The sequence below is a fragment of the Astyanax mexicanus genome, chromosome 4 (genome assembly GCF_023375975.1).
Source record: "Astyanax mexicanus isolate ESR-SI-001 chromosome 4, AstMex3_surface, whole genome shotgun sequence".
NCBI classification, from domain to species: Eukaryota; Metazoa; Chordata; class Actinopteri; order Characiformes; family Acestrorhamphidae; genus Astyanax; species Astyanax mexicanus.
The window spans coordinates 6,979,185-6,999,987 of NC_064411.1; the positions used below are offsets into that span (position 1 = coordinate 6,979,185).

Consider the following 20,803-nt stretch of genomic DNA (forward strand, 5'->3'; position numbering starts at 1 on the left):
CACAAATGTTGTTCTAGGAAACTATTGGGTGGGCTTGGGTTCATATTGGCAAATGTGTCCCCCCCAATATCAAGCCCGCTCCTACGCCCTTGTGTGAAACCTTTTATATCTCTGCATTTCCACTATGTTGTGTGAACAAGATGTTTTCAGGAACAATATATTCCTCCACAGAATGAGAAATATCAAGTTCTCATGAGAATTATGTTTTCCCCGCCCCCCTGTCGTGTGAATTGTTAGTGGTTCTTGCACTAATACAGTTATAATTATGTTATTTTAGGGATCTATTTTTTTTTTGAAGATTATAAAATAAGACGTCATATTGACCTTCACATCATTCAACACAAATGTGGGTCAAATTCTGATATTTTTTATGTTTTATAAAGCTAAAATAGCGTGGGGTCAAATTTATCCCAAACAACACTAATGTATACAAAATGTGTAAAAGACACAAAAAACATCCCATTAATTTTATGTTTACCCAGTTGTCTCTATTAAAAGAGGAAAAGTCACCAAATATGAAGTAAATAAAATGAGATTAACTAACTTATTTAAATGCGTTAAACATTGAAAGGGGTCAAATTGACCCAAAACATAAAAGGAGGATTAATTGACTCAAGCAACCAGGGGTGTTTGTTTTATTTCCACACAGAACCAGATATAATCTGGCCCAAATAGTCTCAACATCAGTAACGTCTTCCTTTAATGTGTAAAAAAAAGTTCTGTCTAAATTGGCTACTATTTTGTAGTAGAATGAGAATGCTTGCTGGACTTATTTTGGAAAAGTTAAAAAAGTTTTTTTTATCATTCTATGAACAAATAAACTCAAACAAATCCATTTTATTTTTTACAAATAATTAGTTTAAAAACTGATATTTGCAAAAAAAATTGCATATGAAGATTCAAATGCTTTTACAAGTGTGAAGTACTCTTCTATACAGAAATCAGGATGGTCCATTGTGATGTCAGAGAGTGATTTTATAGGCAGTAGGTGTGAATGACCTCAATTTATGGAAAGCTTTCAGAATACATAAATAGTAAGACTTTAGACAAGGTGAGCAACAAACAAGATCTGCTGCAGTACGATCTCCTTTTCAAGAATCTGCAGGACATCAAGAAGGTAAATGCAAAGAAAATGTAACCATAATATTTTAAATGTAATTTAGATTTTAAAAAAGTGTCTACCGGAATCAATGTTACAACAGCACTGATCTTTCCATAGTAATTAGTAAGTGCTGTTTGTTGGAGTTGGAGCAATCAGAGAATCTCTATAGAGAAAAAAACTCACTTCAGAATCTGCTCTGAATCTCAAGCCACTTGACAGAGTTGAGAATGTACAAAAGGTATAAATATTTTTTTTTCTATAAAGTATCAAACATTTACAATGTATTATTTTTTAGCAAAGTAATAATTTATAAATGTTTGATACTTTTATAGAGTAAAAATTTTACTAATTTTCTCAAAACAGAACAACTATAACTGTTTCATCACTGCAGAGATAATTATTAAAACTGCTTTTAAACTGCAGTTTTAATCCTTTTTAATGAGATCTGTGTGTAACTCCAGCATCAGTAGCAGTAATGCTAGCGAATTTACTGAATAAAAAACATTAGTTTCAGAAAATGGAAATATAGGGTTTGTTTTCTTTCCTATTTTAGTGAAATACTTTGTTCTACTTTGTAAAATTAAAGGAAAACTCCAGAGAAGTAGTTATACAGTGTTTTAAATGAGAGTTTTAGCTGTTTAGCTCCATTCAGCTCCATGCATTGAGGACTCCCTCGCGGGCTCCCTCTAGCGGTGATGGGGTATAATGTGATGTAGCGGGGGAGGGGGAGCTTCCGGGGTCTGTAGCTGGAGCGGAGGAAGAGCAGAATCAGCTGAACTAAAGAAGGTAGAATCTCTCTCTCTCTCTCTGTTCTACATTCACTCCTACACCAAGACCACCTTCAGCACCTTCAGCGTGTGCAGCATTTACTCCACCAGCACTGGATCTTCTCCTAGTCTGACTCTGACCCACAGACACAGGAGGGGGGTTTGAGTAGGGGGTCGTGGAGCTGGGGATGGGGGGGCTTTACAGATCATACACAGGATAACGGAGCCTCACACTCCTGCTCTCCCTCCCCCACATCACTAACACACACCTGAGATAAATCTGAACTAAACCTGAGATAAATGTGGGTTAAATCTGATCTGGATCAGTCATAAAATCAGGGTCTCCAAACACACAGTGGTCCAGTCTCAGCATGGATCTGCTTCTGGGTTCAGACTGATAGTGGATCAGAACCAGGACAGATCCTCCAGTTCTTGAGTTCTTCAGTCTGAATGTGGATCAGATCCGCTGAGCTCTTTACTCCTTATTCTGCGTGGTGATTAGGGGGCGTGTGTTCGAATGTCTGGTGCAGCAGCAGCTCCGGGACCTTTCCTTCAAAATAAAAGTCCGCCTGTTAAATATTACATTTAAAAAGAAATAATTAGTTTTAGAAATTATTGTAGTGAGGTAAGGGTCAGGCAAGACTGCGTAAAGTGGAATTTCACTTTGTGTTTTTATAATAATTATTAGCTTAATGATTTAACAGAAAACTCACTATTTTACTGTAATAATAAACATAATTAAAAAATATTTTTTTAAATGTTCACAGTATCTTTAGCTACACTGTTTTATTAAACAGCCCCTTAACTGATACATGTAATAATAATAATAATAATAATAATAATAATAATAATAATAATAATAATAATAATAATAACACAACACATTGAGAGACTTGATATTGTGAAAGAAGATATATAAAAATCATATATTTTATCAAAATGGAAAAAATGGGAATAAACTGAATATAATAATCTGATATTTGGCTAAAATATTTACTACTGAAGCAAGTGTAGCACAATAATAAAGTTCTACTGTAACTATATTAATATAATCTAATTAACCATTTGTTTAATGTATTTTAATGGTTAATAATGTCTAAACTTGTCTTCTAAGAATTAATTAAAGCAGAACTTAATAATTTTACAATGTTTATTACTGTTGTAAGTGTAACAGAGTAATAAAATACCTTTGTTTTAGATGAACTTTATAAAATGAGGCACTTTAATGCTGTTAAATAAAGTTTTGGCGGCCCCTGCTGTTTAGTGGTGAACTGCAGTTACGCTACGTTTGGTCTTTCTGATCGTACCTCAGCAGCGGTCTGTGTGTTTCTGTGCTGCGGGTAGGTGCTGAGCTCCGTGTTTTATGAATAAATAGTGGTTAAAAACATGTTTTAAGTTAAAAATACTGCTATTAATTCGAGTATAAGACAGATTAAAAAGTGTTTTTGTAGAGAATTCACTGATTTAGGTAATAGTTAAGAGTTTATGAGCTTATTTCTCTCTTCTCTGTTAGAAGTTAAGTGAGACTAAGACGAGGCTCAGTTTTCCCTCCACTGTCTGTACCAGCAGAATTATAGAATATCAGCTAATCCTATTATTTTTTAATATTATTATTATTATTATTATTATTATTATTGTTGTTATATTATTATTATTATTATTTGAGAGATTTTTGTTTATTCATTTAGCAGTATATCAGCTAGTCCTATTATTGTTATTATTTTTTATTAATGATAATTATTTTTATTTATTTATTCAGCTCTGTCTTAACTGCAGATGCCACTCGGGTAAAAAGAGAAAAAAAAGTACATATTGTTTCCCAGTTATTACATGTAATGAAGGATGCACAGTTAATTGATGTACACTTATTGCAAGTGTTATCTGTATTTTAAGGATTTTGGTAGATATGTCAAACAATATTAAGCAATGTTTAATAAAAGTAGCATAATAAAGAAATTCATTATTTAATTTACTGACAGCTTTTTTATTCTAGGCGAATAAACAGAATATATTGATAAACCGCAAAATTGTTTTACCCAGCAACTCTAGTCAAACCTCTAAAATCCACTGGTTTTGTTTATTCTCCTTGTATAAATCATGCTGTAAGTGGCCAAAATAAATATATTTTTTTCTTTATAATTCTACTTGCATTTAAAAATATTGTGTTCTGAGTCAGAATATTATCATAAAGTACCAGCGCTAAACTGTGTTTCTCAACAACACTCTTAATATGGACATTACAAACAATTCAAACAAGAACCTGATTTCAGCTTTGTGAGGCTATCAGAATATCCTAGAATAAAATAACGTTAAATTTGTGTTCAAACCCAGTTACTTAGCTGACAAGCTAAAATTATCAGCGATTGTTTATCCGGGTAGCTAATGTTAGGTAGCTAGCTAAAGTTGCAAGCGCTTTATAACAGATAGCTAATTTTAGCTCGGTAACTAAAGTTACCAGCGTTTTTTAATCAGAATCTAATGTTAGCTTGAAAGCTAAAGTTGCAAGTATTTATAACAGGCAGCTAATTTTAGCTAGCTAGCTAAAGTTGCATCTAAAGCTTGCTTACTAGCTAAAGTTGCAAGAGCTTTATAACAGTTATCTAATTTTAAATAGGTAGCTTGAGTTGCAAACGCTTTACAATCAGTAGCTAATGTTAGCTTGCTAGCTAAAGTTGCAAGTGCTTTATAACAGGTAGCTAATGTTTGCTAGTTAGCTAAAGTTACCAGCATTTTTTTTAATCAGTAGCTAATGTTAGCTTGCTAGCTAGAGTTGCAAGCGCTTGGTTACAGGTAGCTAATGCTAGCTTACTAGCTAAAGGTACCAGCGTTTGTATAGTTGGTAGCTAATGTTAGCTAGTTAGCTAAAGTTGCAAGCATGTTATAACTGGTTGTTAATGTTAGCTAGCTGCAAGCATTTTATTACTGTTAGTTAATGTTTGCTAGTTGCAAGCGTTTTATAATCAGTAGCTAAAATTTGCTTGCTAGCTAAAGGTTCCAGCATTTTTAAAAATTGGTAGCTAATGTTAGCCAGCTAGCTAAAGTTGCAAGCAATGCCTCCCCACACCATTACTGACCCACTGCCAAGTCAAGCAGTTATTATTGTCAATACTGCATATGTACAGGACATACAGACAATTGAAATTAAGTTGCTCTCCTTCCCAGGATGATGAGTGATTGTGTGCTGGGGGCAGCATTGGGATGGGGGGGTGGAGCAGGGTGAGAGTTCAGCCAGAAAGCATAGGTACTGAAGTGGTCTGTGGTCCCCACCTGCAGAACGACTCCTTTGTTGAGTATGTTTTGTTAATTGAAATTGATTGTCAATCAGTGTGGACAGTTAATTTCAAAGAAGTTTGATTTACTTGGAGTTATATTGTGTTTAAGTGTTCCATTAATTTTTTAGCAGTGTATATATATATATATATATATAAATATATATAAATAAATATATATATAAAATATATATAAAATCACTATTTATAATGGTATTATTTGCCAGATGCACTTGAACTCCATATAAGAAATTTAGGTGAAATCAAAATAAAGGTAAATATAGTTTTGAACCGTTTGTAGTTTCATTTTTAGTAGGTAAAAAATATTTTGTTTTAGGTAATATTGCCCATCTCTATGTGAAATGCTGAAAAACACTTCATGGGTTTAAATAGTCATATCGCTTTTCAAATCTACAGTCTTTTATTTACTAAATGTGTAGCTACATTTCCAAGACAACCAATAAGAAGTAATGATATTTAAGGTGGAATAGAAAATTCAGGGAAAATGTTAATTCATTAGCTAGGCTGAGCTAACGTAAAATGACTAAAAAACATGATACATATTGTTCAGATAGCTGGTTTACAGGCTTTAGTAACATTTAGTTAGAGTTGATGAAATTGTGATTAACGTTAGTTTCTGTAAAACTGCAGCAGGTCTTGGAGCTTCTGCTGCTCTCTGGCTCCGGAGATGAAGTTGGGCTTAGTTTCAGCAAGCCAGGAAATTACAGATATTTATAAGCAAGATATTTATAAGATAAAATGTCACCTTTATTGTAAACAAAAAGGGAAGTCAATATAGTACAGTATTAATTATATGGATTAGTGTATTTCAGTGTAAAGTGAGATACTAAAGTAGTAGTCAAACATGGTATTCAGTAGTGGACAGCAGCAGAGTTTATGCTACATATATTTTGTGGCTGCAGCCTGCTGACAGTCTGCTGCAGAACAAGCTAAACTCCATATTATAATGTCTATGGATGTAGAATAGGACAAAAGTACAGAAGCTTTTAAGGTAATATAAAAGTGTCCCAGTATTTCCCATATAGTGTAACTGATTTAGGTAATTCTCTTCAGTTAATTAATAAGCTTTTATTTTAATACACTAAATTATTTCTTTTTTTTCTTTTCAGAAATTAAAATATTATAGGATTTCTCCTGAAATCTATGAAAGAGGTGAAACACAAGCCATCCTGAGGAATCTCCAGAACACGCATAAATTGTTTGATACATTTAACAGACAGAGGAAACAGAGGAAAGTCCCGACATGGAGAAACATCAGCACTCTGTCAAGAGTTTTACTAAACAGAGTGATCTCAAAAAACACCAGCGCATTCACACAGGAGAGAAACCGTATCACTGCTCAGACTGTGGGAAGAGTTTTACTCAACAGAGTACTCTCAAAAATCACCAGCGCATTCACACAGGAGAGAAACCGTATCACTGCTCAGACTGTGGGAAGAGTTTTACTCAACAGAGTACTCTCAAAAATCACCAGCGCATTCACACAGGAGAGAAACCGTATTACTGCTCAGACTGTGGGAAGAGTTTTAATCAACAGATTAATCTCAAAATACACCAGCGCATTCACACAGAAGAGAAACCGTATTACTGCTCAGACTGTGGAAAGAGTTTTACTACACAGAGTAATCTCAAAAATCACCAGCGCATTCACACAGGAGTGAAACCGTATTACTGCTCAGACTGTGGGAAGAGTTTTACTCAACAGAGTACTCTCAAAATCCACCAGCTCATTCACACAGGAGGGAAACTTTATCACTGCTCAGACTGTGGGAAGAGTTTTACTCTACAGAGTACTCTCAAAATTCACCAGCACATTCACACAGAAGAGAAACCGTATCAATGCTCAGACTGTGGGAAGAGTTTTAATCAACAGAGTACTCTCAAAAATCACCAGCGCATTCACACAGGAGAGAAACCGTATCACTGCTCAGACTGTGGGAAGAGTTTTACTCAACAGAGTACTCTCAAAAATCACCAGCGCATTCACACAGGAGAGAAACCGTATTACTGCTCAGACTGTGGGAAGAGTTTTACTCAACAGAGTACTCTCAAAAATCACCAGCGCATTCACACAGGAGAGAAACCGTATTACTGCTCAGACTGTGGGAAGAGTTTTAATCAACAGATTAATCTCAAAATACACCAGCGCATTCACACAGAAGAGAAACCGTATTACTGCTCAGACTGTGGAAAGAGTTTTACTACACAGAGTAATCTCAAAAATCACCAGCGCATTCACACAGGAGTGAAACCGTATTACTGCTCAGACTGTGGGAAGAGTTTTACTCAACAGAGTACTCTCAAAAAACACCAGCGCATTCACACAGGAGGGAAACTTTATCACTGCTCAGACTGTGGGAAGAGTTTTACTCTACAGAGTACTCTCAAAATTCACCAGCGCATTCACACAGGAGAGAAACCGTATCAATGCTCAGACTGTGGGAAGAGTTTTAATCAACAGAGTACTCTCAAAATACATCAGCGCATTCACACAGGAGTAAAACCATATTTCTGCTCAGACTGTGGGAAGAGTTTTACTCAACAGAGTAATCTCAAAAAACACCAACGCATTCACACAGGAGAGAAAACTATCCCAAATTTGTTCCACGGCAATTAAAAGTGCAAATCCTAAATCTTTCGGACAGAACACCTTATCCTACACTAATGTATTACTCTGTCACTTGGGACACGTTCCACCAGAAACAAATATGAACTGAATTTAACAATCGATTTTACAGGTTCAGCAAAATTATTCTTATCCAGGGATGATGTTTATTGAATTTCATGTTATGTTTTCTCGTATGTTCGATATTCCAGAACACTCTGCGTGAGACAGAGCTCAGTTTTTAGGGTAGTTACAGTAAGAGTTCAGCTCTGAAGAAGGGAATGTCTTTCAAGTTCGAACTACGCCATTGCCAGAGCTTGCTCCAGACATTAGATTAGCATTAGATTAACATAGTCTTTAACATTTAGATGTCATAGTTGTTAGGAGGAGAGTAGGATTCTTGCAACTATACGATTTTGTTGCTGGAACACCCACTACACCCACTTTGCCTATTTTTGGTGGCCTAATGTAATTTAATAACTTTCCCCACCTGAACACACACATACCACAAACCCCATCCAGGATGCATTGGAATTAGAATAAAAGCCTTTGATGACTCTTTTCACAACTCAAACCTACATATCAAATGACATATCTGACTTTTTCATCTCTCCAGTCCTCTCAAGAGACCTAAATGCTAGTTGGGTAAACCTTGTACATATTCCTCCAGCAAACACTAATTCAGACAACCGTCAAACTTTGGACTTCTACGACATTAAATAGTCACCATCTATGACTGTCTCCCAAATGAGGTGGACCAACAGTGCCATCATCAGGACGAAGACCCGACTACAAATATAATATAATATAATTCAACTTGCTAAAATCCACAGAAACGCAATCCATAAAGAGTTACTGCAATTTAAGAGTTTATGCTTGGTTATTCCTGCAAAGCATTGAGAAAATAAGACTCATTTAGTTAAAAGAAATGTTCAAAGCTTTGGATTCCATTCCTTGCCTTGTAAGCTGAAATTCTGTGGTGTAAACTGATCTCTCTCACACCCGTCATAAATTCTGATCAACAGACTAAGAGCCAGGCAAAGAGAATTTTTCGCAAAGATGAACAAATAAGAATATACATTAACTAACTAAAAAGTTATTTTACAGAATATTTACTAAATAATATGCCACTTCTGGTATATGGGTTTAGATGCTGTCCTGATTAAATTTTCATACACAGTCAAGTCTGAATCAACAAGGTTTAACTAGCATTTGATAATTTTGCTTTATTTGGTTATCAGTGGTTTAACCATGTTTGTGTTATCTTTTCAGTTATTTAACTGGGTTTAAATAAAAACATGACTGTTTTCTTTTTGACAAGGTACCATCCTTTGTTTCTTACTTCAGGATTATCTGGAATGTTACCAACCTATTTGTAGGAAAAACACATAATTTACATTTATTGAGACTCAATTCTAAGATTGTTTTCCTTGAATTGATCCTCATGAATTGGTACGCTGAATATTGTATTTTGATCCACTGTTTGATTGAGTTTTGTTTTGGTTTAGTCTATTAATTCAAAAAATATGAAATCTCAGAAATTGCTCCAAAACCAATGAAAACACAGACACGTAGGTTGCTCCTCCCCCAAAGCCCACAGAGCCAATGGTAGCCTTAAGGTTAAAACAGATTCAGTCAAAGAGTGACAGACAGAGTAGCGGTGGAGAATAAAAGTGGAGAGTGTCCAGGATTAGGGATGGATCAGTTCAGTTCAATCTTTAGTGGTTGTTGAGGAGTTTGGAGTTTAGCTCCTTTGGTTTAGCTTAGCATTTTAGCTTCAGTTTAGCAATAGCTTAGCATTCTTATTGCAACTCATTTAACCTTCTTTAAGCATATTAATACTAGCTTTCTTAGTTAAGACAACTAAAGCAATTTTACGATCTACGAAGCCACGCATTATGCATACAAAGTTTCAGCTGAATAGAGACCGTCAGACTCAACCCAGAAGCCACCAGTCCGGAAGCGACCAGCAAGCCAGCTGAGAGTGAAGGGATTTTCCCGTGGGTTCTGAAGGGGCTCCGTGCTGACACCAGGAAGTCAAACCATCTTGCAGACAGACTCACGTGATTCTTTCTCAGGGTGAAGAAACAGACGACCACGCTACAGACGGACGGCACCAATGCAGGCCCACTTTAACGTCTCAGAGTAAGGCAGAGCTGACAAATGGTTTTGTGCTGGTCATGGTTTGGTTGAATCCATTATAAATCTCCCTGTAGTAAAGACAACTTCTTTTCAGTTGCTTGGTTGTAAATAAGAACCGGCTTTGTAGACTTAAAATAACTTAGTTCATCCTTTAGAAATCCCAACTTAATAATTTCCATTAGTCTGACAAGTTATTCCTTTCTATAACGATATTATAACATGATTTTATTTTAAATCTCATTTACCTTCATGTGATTTGATATCTAATGGCTACATTTATGACTTTTTAATGGATTATTAACTCATATCTGTGTGATTTAATAAAATTCTTTTTATATTACAAAACCTGTAATTTCAGTGTGTTTTCTGGATAACTTGGTTAGGAAAATTACTGTTCCTGGTAGAAGAAGACAGAAAAGTCAATTAATTTAACATCTTAATTAGCACCAGGTATTAAACTGCTGAGCTCGCTACACTGAACAGATTTCAATTTAGTTACGCATTCTATACATGTAAGAATGCATGAAAACATTGTCATTCTGCCAGATTTCTGAAGCTTTTTATAGACCGTTTCAGATGAATATTCATGAGCGTAGGAAGTGACGTAGCTGTTCCTAGGACACTTCCGTTTAGCGGTAAACAGCGTTCAAAACGTAACTTCTTAATTTAAACCTTATAAATGAATAAATAAATTAATGTTGAAATAAATACATATATAAATAAATGCACACATAAATTAATAAATAAATTAATATATAAATACATGCATAAATAATTGCATAGGTAAATATTTATATATTTATTCATTTATATGTACATTTATGTATTTATTTATATGTGCATTTATTTATTTGAACATTTATTGATTAATTTATTTATTTATCTATTTATTTATTTATTTATTTATCACTGCTAACCTGCCATGCAGTGTCGGCTCACAACTTTTCCCTCATTTTAAAATAGCGCCACCTGAAGCGTCGAAGGAACAGACATGCGCAGTAGCTTTGCTATTGTTTTCCTTCATTAAAACGGTCTATAAAAGCACTTCATCAATATCTGCTTCTTGGCACCCTCCAGTACCACAAAAAAAATTTTATGTTAGCGGGGGTCCTTTGAAAACTCGTCCAAAGGTGCCTTCAACAAAGAGATCTTCACGGTATCTGATCTGAGATTCATCAGCGTATGGAATGCAGGGAAGTACACTGTATTCATGAACATGAAGAAACTCAAGTAAGAATGTATGTTTACCTTTTAGTTTAAAATGGATTTTCTAGGCCATATTTATTGTAGTTCTACTAACAAGCTGGAACCACTGTGAAAACATTGGAGGACGCACATTGGAGGAACACTGCATTTTGTGGTGCATCCTAGAACTGATGTTGGCTTGAACTTCTGACTGGACATTCAAAAATGTCTGCATCTGTTCCTTAGAGTCCAGTAATTCCGTAGAATGAGCCATGACTGGACCCTCAAGGTCAGAAAGGCCTCCTGCATCTGGGTGGGGGCAATGCTGACTTGATATTGATTATGTAGGCTGACTGCACATTCTAAACTTTTGGAACGGAGAACTGAGCTTGTATGTGTGGAGGAAATTGGCATACTGAGTTGTGATGAGTATAACTTGAGTCAAGCCAACTAGTAATTGTAATTAGAAAATACATTTATTGGGAAAAGACAAAGACATACATACAGGGTTAGGACATACAGTTTACAAGACAAACACAGAGGATAGAAAGATAAGAGCACGCTCTGGCTCTCATTTTCTTTACAACCAAGGATAACGGAATTTTACTTTTTGCTATAGGAACATGCATAACAACTTTTTACAGCTTGGGTTGCAACATTAGGGTCTCCTGCAAGCCTTGTACTTTGTTACATTGCTGTGGTCTTTGTACTTTGGTACATTGTTTGCTCTTTTCATGTTGGCCATCAGCGCATACTTAGCCTCTCTCCAACTAATTGAGACAGCTAAGTTAATATAAATTTCTCACATTAACTCACCTCAACATGCCTTCTGCAATCATTAAGTCCCCCGTGAGCAATGCTAAAATCGCTGTTACAAACTGTAAAGCGGGCAACGCTTTCATTGTTCTTTACTTTTATCAGACATGGATATAATTTAGAGTACTCAGAGGTGAAATGAGTTTTATATTTTTTCTTTTTGGAAGGCCCTGCCTCTGCTTCCCCTGCCTCCTCCATGATCTGCTTTCTCTCACTCACTAAACAAATCCCGTCCGGGAGGGGGGAAAAACACTGCCCGCCCACACTAATAACTGATTGGTTGTCTCACAGACTCTTAGCAGAGAACAGGCCAATCAGAACCCTCTCTGTTTTCTCTCTCTCCTTTCCACACACAATGAGAGAAAAAAGTCTGTCGCCTGTGTGCGCGTTTGTGTGCAGTGCACTCTTGGGGCACTCGTTCTGAATTCCAGGAGATTATATGTGAATCAGGGAGCCACTACTGAAATACGGGAGACTCCCGCAGCTTCAGGGAGACTTGGTTTGTCTGCATTGCAAGTCTGTTTTGCGAGCATTGGCTATAAGCACTGTATTTCGGAATGTTGGGGGAGATCGAAGATGGGCTATTCAACAAAAGTTTATACTCGTTATTGAATAAAAACTAGTTATAAAAGTCCATGTATATAACTGCTCCCCTAAACTAAAAAGGAGAAAACAGGGGACGAAAAAACTGATTTTGGGTCAGATTAGAACTGGATTTGTATGTGAAAAGACATTTTTAAGGCCTTATGCCTCTGTAAAGGCTGGGTTGTCAATAGAACAAATAACGCCTCCCTCATAGGAAATGTTTACGATGATTGGAAGGCGCTTAATTAGCTGATCAGTACATTGTGTGGAACGATGAGCTTCTCCATATCTTCTGTCAAAAGGAGAGAGGTGTTGCTTCCCACAGAGACTCCAACCACCGCAATCCCTCTTCTGTTTTTTTCTCAGGTTTCTGCAAGTAAAAATATTTTTTCCAGTTTTCACCATTAGACAGTTGAATACCGAAAAATTACAGTATTTCTCATTTGTCAATATTTCCTGGGACAGCACGGAAGAAATGACACTTTAATGTAATCTAAAGTAATCAGTGTACATCTTGTATAACAATGTGAGTTTGCTTTGGCCTTGAAACAACTCAACACACAACCATAACAACATTAACACCACCTCCTTTAAACAGCTGCAGTAATAATTTACCTCACAATATTCAGATGTGTAATTTCTGTAAGCTGCAAGAGGGCAAGTTCTGCCAGCGCTGCCTCTCTCCACAGCGCCACCTCGTGGTGCTTTCCCTCTTCTTCTAAGATCAGTTCACCAACAGGAACAGGCCCATCTCTAGTGGCTTGCATCCGGGTTGAAATTAGCTATGAAAAACATAGTGTTAAATAATGCTGGAAAAATACACTATAACCATACGGGGGACTAATTTTGTGGTACCACTTTACAATAAGACTACCTTTATAAAGGGTTTATAAATGGTTCACAATTAGTTTATTAATGGTTACTAATTAGGATGTAAATGTCTTAAAAATCATTAATAGTCAGTTATAACACATACATAGAAAGGGCAACAATGACCTGTTATGAAATAATGAACCCACAGCCATCTATATTGTTGCCCTTTCTATATATGTGTTATAACTGATTATTAATGATTTTAAAGCATTTACAACCTAATTAGTAAGCATTAATAAACTAATTGTAAACCATGTATAAACCCTTTATAAAGTCTTATTTTAAAGTGGTACCAATTTTGTTTTGTGGAAGAATGTATTTAATTTACCCTTAACCATTTTATACACAGTCAAGTCAGAATATTATGACCAGCTCCATACACCATACACCTATGACCATACACTCACTGAGCATCTTTTTAGCTCCGCTGATCATAAAGGACACTCTGTAGTCCTGTATCTGTTTCTCTGTGTACTTTATTATTAAGTTTGCTTAGAAAAGTCAACTTACTGTTCTTCGTAATCTTCTTCTTATTATTATCTTATTCTGCGCTCAAAATTTAATCGCTATCTCCTCCTACAGCTTGTGACATAGAAATACTAAATTTAGCAGTATCGTAGGACCTATACCCGATTAGGTTGCTTGTGCTTTTTAAGCGATATATCGTACGTTTTTTGTAAAAACTTCGTAAACGTTTTTTTCCCCATAGGAAATGAATAGGGGACAACTTTGAACATCCACATAGGTCACAATTTTTGAGATATGAAGACAAAAATCGGACGTTCTTTACGGAAATTTCGACGATTTGACGTTTTCGTACAATTGTCGTACGAAGTTTCCCCATAGGATTGAATGGGGGGGCCTTTCTCTCCCCTGCTCTTCCAGTACTGTGTGTGTTATTGGAGGAGCTGCTGTATGGAGCAGATACTGATCAAAAGTTTGGACACCCCGGCACCCCAGCCAGGGCTTAGCAACCAGTTAGCAACACCTTAGCAACCACCTGGAAAACATTAGCAACTGCATGGCAACCACTTTAGAAATGATAGCAACTGCCTAGCAATCAAATAGCAACAGTTTAGCAACCACCTGAAAAACGTTAGCAACTGCCTAGCAACCACTGAGCAATCATATGGAGTTTGTTAGCAACTGCCTAGCAACCATGTGGAATATGTTAGCAACTGCCTAGCAACCACAAAAGAAATGATAGCAACTGCCTATCAACCGATAGCAACAGCTTAGCAACCACCTGGAAAACGTTAGCAACTACCAAGCAACCACTTAGCAACCACTTTAGAAATGATAGCAACCGCCTAGCAACCAGTTAGTAATCAAAAGTTTTTAGATTTCAGCATTTAATCAAAAGTTTTTAGATTTCAGCATTTAACCAAACGTTTTTGGATTTAAGCATTTAACCAAATATTTTTGGATTTAAGCATTTAACCAAAGGTTTTTAGATTTTAGCATTTCATCTAAAGTTTTAGCATTTAACCAAACATTTTTAGATTTAAGTGTTAAAATCCTCCACATGTGTCTAGGAAGAAAAATATGGAGAACATAACACATGGCTATCCTAAGTTAAAGAGCCAGCAGAGTTTAAGTAAGAAAAAAGGAGAACAGGCAGTAAATAGCGGTACAAAAATCTGATTTAATTTTAGCTTCCCACCACTCATTTGCACATACAACAAACCATGGCAGTATTTACATTATTTACATATGCTGTATAAAACAACAAAGAAAGTACCACTCTGGGAAATGTAAACTATGGACGGTGCTACAGAAAAGAACACAACAAAACATAACCATATTAAACTACCTAAAGCCAAATTAAGTACAAAAAGAATATAAAGAAAAGATACTCCCTAACTAATAACCTAAATACAAGGGGTAGCACCCGCCCTCTTACCTAGGGACCGATACAAACAACTCCTACATGATGTAAAAATGTACAGGTGCACCTATTTTACCTGTTAGCATACCCAAGGTGGTACAGCCAAACCAGTGAGTTGTCTTTTAGCCAAAAAGAGGGATTAAGTTAACCACATCAGAGAAGTAATACAATAAAATTAGGCTACAAGAGCGCATTGGCCTTAAAGCATACCCCATGGTTCTCTCTCTCTGTCGGCCATCTTGGTTCAGGTCCTTTTGTAGTCTCCACCCACAACTCTCTCCCATGGCTCACCTGAGAGAGAGAGAGAGCGAGAGATAGATAGAGAGAGAGAGATACTGCACGTAAGCATTTAACCAAAAGTTTTTGGTTTTCAGCATTTACCCAAAAGTTTTAGAATTTTACCATTTAACCAAAAGTTTTTGGACTACTTCTCAGCCAAAGTATTTGTATTCCACAATTTAGCCAAGGTTTTGGGCTTTAGAATTCAACCAAATTTGCTCCATTGCTTCATCAGTAAAAAATATTTTAATTCCAATTTAGTCAAATAAACATTTTTACTGATTATAATTTTGCATAAAGGGGATTGGAAAAAGAACAGATAAAGGTAATATATAAGATGTAAACAATATAGGTAAGATTGTGATATCAAGACTTACATATTCTTATGTATTCTTAAGTATTATAAACATGAAATAGAAATTATGAATTTCAAGATAAAGCGCCACCTACTGTACCCACCCAGAGAGCATAGACAACTGTACTTTTAAATACTGTGCATAGTATTTTGATTGTCAGTTGCAGCCATAATTATTCTGATCAGCTCAGATATTTTGTTTTGATGCAGGAATACGAAGCCTTTTTTGTGTTGCTGCTCTCAGTTCTCTGTGTAGCCATGTGTTGGGGTTGTTGCTTTGTCTTGAGCCACATAGGTTAGGAGATGATAAGGAGATTCTGATGGACTTTGGTAGTTCACTGGTGGTGCTTGGCAGGGTTCTCCGTGCAGTCTCTCGACTGTCCATTGTGGCTGTTGGGGTGTTGTTGTCCCTCAAACAGAAGTACATACAAAAAATGGTTCATTTGTGATTAAAAGTAATTCCATAAATGTTGTTCTAAGACACTATAGGGTGGGCTTTAATTCATATTAGCCCCCCCCCCATATCAAACCCACTCCAACGCCCTTGATAGCAACAACCGCGACGTCCACCACTTGCCAGCCCTCTGCCTGGGAAATCAGGAGTTTGGTGATACATTTCACTCGGATGGGTGACTCCTTTTTGTAGGGCGTCGTCGGCCGTGAAAACATTCTGTGTAAAGAAAAGAGCACAAACATACAAAATAACATGTTTATGCTGTTTAATTCATTATGTTTCACTTAATTTATTGTATTACCCATGATTTAACGGTTCATATTCAAATATTTTATTAAACTATATATTATTAAACTGTTTTTGGACTAAGTGGGGCTATTTTGCTGTTATTGTTCTGTTGTGTAACGCTTAGCACTGATTAAATATTACATAATAAAAAATAATATGAAAATAATTAAAATAGATATTTTTTTTACTTAGCAGCACTTGTGTCCCCATTTTAAAGTGTCTGGGTGGAAACAACACCACGCATCTCTACCAAGCAATTAAAAAAGATATATTTTTATCTATTTTCATATTATTTAAATAGTACCAAGCGTTACATATACAGAACAATAACAGCACAATAGCCCCACAAAACCCAAAACAGTTTAATATTATGGTTTATTCTCCCAACCAATCAACAAATAAAATATTTGCATATGAACAGTTGAATCATGGGTAACACAATAAATTTGGTGAAACATAACAAATATTTTATATTTAGTCCGTTGTGCTCTTTTGTTTGCAGAGAATGTTTTCACAGTCGACGACTCTCTACTAAAAGGAGTCTCCCATCCGGGTGAAATGCATCACCAAACTCCTGGTGCCCCGGGCAGAGGACCAACAGTTGGTGGACGGTGCGGTTTTTGGGATGTCAATCAGACACATTCCTAAGTGATTACTTATTGGATAGAAAATGCTGTGTGGTAATCTGAAATTCTGTGCTGAGTATTTGTTTATAAACAGTCTGACACTCTTCTGAGGTAGAAATCAGACAAAGAATAAATCTGCTCTGGGAAGTCATTGATTCTGACCCACCTGAAGATGAAGGCAGGGGAGAAAAAATAAAAAAATTCCCGCACCGACCGCGCCGTCTGCGTCCTTAATAAAAACTTTTAAGAACCAGGGAATGGCGAATAGTTTTATACAGTGCATGTGATAATGTGGTTTACAAATCAGACATTAAAGATAATGAACGTGTAGCATAAACTATTATTTATATCGTCTCATTGCTGTGTGCATCTGTAACAAAACATTTATAGGAACTATTAAAATAAAGAAATAGATTTGTGAGCCTGTACATACATAAGTGTAAATCATCCAATACAGTGTTGGACGAAGTTTATATCACACTATCGTTTGTTTTGTTACAAACAGTATAAAAGCTACTGCCTGTGGCTAAATGGTGGAATGCCAATACTTTTGGCTGATTGAGCTGTGTGCAAAAACTTTTGGTTAAATTCTAATATCCAAATACTTTTGAATAAATGGTGGTGCAGCACAGATATGCCTCTTTATGGTTTAGTATAGCTTCAGCCCAGCAGTGTAAACTCTTAAAAGCAGAAACTGTTATGATCATAAACCACAAGGCCCTGTCTTTCTGAAAAATGCCCATTTTGAAAAAATACTTTCAAATGGTTTAAAAGGGCTTAAATAGACTTTTACATTTTGATAAATACCTTTAGAAAAACACTGCAAAACACCACAACACCAGCAGAAAAATATAAAAACCATAGAATTTGTTTTAGCAGGAAAGGATAGTAAGCTTAAATGAATGTGTTTAAATTCAAAAGACAGTTATAAAAACAATTAAACACATTTTATTTTGAATTAGTTTAAACACAACACATACATAAACAATCAAAAACACATTTACCCCCCCCCCCCCCCCCCCCCCCAAAAAAAAAAAAGAAAAAAAAAAAGAACATGCTAAGAAATATTACAAACACAACACAAAAACTTCGAATAACCACATTATGGTTCATTAAAAAGTGGGTTTTCAATGTTTAATATGACCTCCCCTTCCCTCACAACAGTTACTTTTAACGTCACCACTCCACACAGTGGCGGGAACGCTGAACTCCTCCATGGTGTCACTGAGGAGAACAGTCTCATCGCCTTTTGTGGAGATTCCCACAATCTCCATCTCCACTGTGACCTTCAGTGACTCTGGTTCCAGTAACACAGAACATGGTGATAGGAGTAAGTTTTAACAGTCTACATTCTTTTCTGGTACAACAGCACAACAATAAAGTGTTAAACTACGGCACTGTAGTTATTAGTAGTGATGGGTCAGACTCTTAGCCGGCTCTTTGAAATAAACGACATGCGCTGATTCCAGAGAGTGAGCCAATATATATATATAAATATAAACGTATAGATTAAAGTTTTACGATGATACATATAAACCACAATAGAAGACAACATAAAACATTACATACATTAAGGAAGAAAACTAATGATAGAAATAGTGAAATACTAACAAGAGGCAACAGTGAAAGCTCCTCATAAACTCTTACAGTTTTTAGGCATTTCTTATTCTTAGCAATATCTAAAGGATTTCAAAAGTGGAATAAAGTCCAGTAAGAAGATATCAAATCAAGTATTTACAATGATGATAGTAGTATTTACTCAATAAAATAATAATATTAATAATATACTTAAAATCAAGATCAGTGTATGAAAAAAAAAACATATATATCACCAAGGTTCATATTTACAGAGATTTTAGTTTTCTTCAAAAAGAAAGAAGAAAAGTCTTGCCAGAGTTAAGATACAATGGAACATAAAAAAGATGATTCACATTCTGATTGACAAAAAGAGCATTCAACATTGAAGTGCTTGATCTACCCACACTGTACACATGTGACCTCACATAAACTGTGTTTTGTAGCAACATCAGCTCCCTCTTCCACAACAGGGCAGATCATAACAGAAACAGAATCAACCCCTCAAACATGAGCTCCTTTTTATGTCAATCTTTGCTAAAGTTTTCAAAAAACATCACCTGGATGCTTGTTTTTTTTTATTTGCACAATTATTTTTTATTTTGTTGAGTGACACTTTGTTGATGGTGTTCAGCGCTGTTTATTTCACTGTATAGAGTTGCACATTTGAAAATAGTATACACATTTACATTGGACCTGTTTGTTTACTTGAGATGGGCCTTTGTTTTTGTATTTCATTATTTATTTTTGTAAAAATAAAGCCATATAAATAATATATATTTTATATAATGTATGTTTCAACTCTATTAATTCATTGTACACATAATTTGGTAATAAATTGAATTAAGCAACCAAAAAATATAAAGAGCTACTTGCAAGCCGAAAGAGCCGTCTCTTCTTATACCTCTTTTCCACCAAAAAAGTGCTGGTGCCGGAGCCGGTTCCAGGGAACCTGCCCATGTTTCCACTGCTCTAAGGAGTCACTCACTAAATATGTAAATGTGGTTTGATTTGTTACAAACAGCAGAGATGTAGTAATGATTCAGGACATTCAAGGCAGAAATTAAAAATGATGCAGTTCTAGCATACAGTTTTTTATATACATTTTTGCAGTCTCATGGCTCAGTACATCTGTAACAAAAAAAAATCTAGGAACAATTAAAATCAATAAATACTTTTTTTTTTTATTTAAATACATTTATGAAGCCTATATCTATGTAAGAAGTGTAAATCATCCTTTACACACAATACATTTCTTCATTTCTGTATTGGTATTAAGAACTTTATATAAGGTGTATGGCTATACATATGCCTATTGGGTTCTGTCTTTTCTTCTCAAATTAATGCACTAAACTGACGCAGCTCTCTGTAATGAACGTCAGTCGGTAACAGATGCTGTAAATACTAAATGCCTCTTAAGAATATTTTTTTAGTTGGAGGACCATTGCTGTCTTAGAACTCCAGGCCAATATTTAATAAAAATATATTTGTTTAAAAATTACAAAAACATTATTGGAGACAATCAGTGATTTTAAATTATTGTCCAGCCTTAAGTATTATGTATAATTCATATTCAATATACATATCAGTGGTGTGCAGTAAGGCCTCTAAGGGGCTGACCAAATGTGCATGTAAATAATTACTTATTTTTTTATCAGGATGTATATAATTATTGCAAGTGTAAGCATTTATTTTATAGATTAACGAAAAAACAGCAACTAATTCAAAGCATTAGCCTGTGTTTTTCGTTGCTATAGGACTGTATGATTGACAGCGGTACTGACCAATCAAAGCTCTTTAAAATGTCTTCTGCTCACGTGTCCGCGGACCCTTCTCCTGATTTTGAGAAGGGTGTAGTAATGAGTCTATTAGAAAAGTCTTAGGACAATCTAACCAATAAGACTCATGCTTTTCACTCCGGGGGCGGGGCCATGGCTGCCTAGCCCCTTCTCTGCGCTCGGATGAAGGGGTCA

The 20,803-nt window shown here is 35.7% G+C and overlaps 3 protein-coding genes across 9 annotated transcripts in view; 2 read left to right on the forward strand and 1 right to left on the reverse strand.

The window, feature by feature from the left end:
- Window positions 1–20,803, reverse strand: part of LOC111188977 (NACHT, LRR and PYD domains-containing protein 12) — a 900,554-nt gene that overhangs the window by 861,989 nt on the left and 17,762 nt on the right. The gene's annotated exons all lie outside the window — the stretch shown is intronic.
- The window catches only part of LOC111196387 (NACHT, LRR and PYD domains-containing protein 12-like), a 798,826-nt gene that overhangs the window by 693,662 nt on the left and 84,361 nt on the right, over window positions 1–20,803 (forward strand). The window lies entirely within an intron of this gene.
- The window catches only part of LOC125801164 (zinc finger protein 585A-like), a 232,278-nt gene continuing 213,304 nt past the window's right edge, over window positions 1,830–20,803 (forward strand). Inside the window, exons 1-2 of one of the 3 annotated variants that reach the window (XR_007438634.1) lie at window positions 1,830–1,888; window positions 6,269–7,897. Coding sequence is in view for 1 of the 3 variants with exons in the window: in XM_049477397.1 (XP_049333354.1) it covers window positions 6,403–7,776 (1,374 nt within the window). In the remaining 2 variants the exon portion in view is untranslated. Of the gene's footprint in view, window positions 1,889–6,268; window positions 9,150–20,803 lie in introns of those variants that run through there. The other 2 variants (XM_049477397.1, XM_049477396.1) reach the window with 2 other exon arrangements.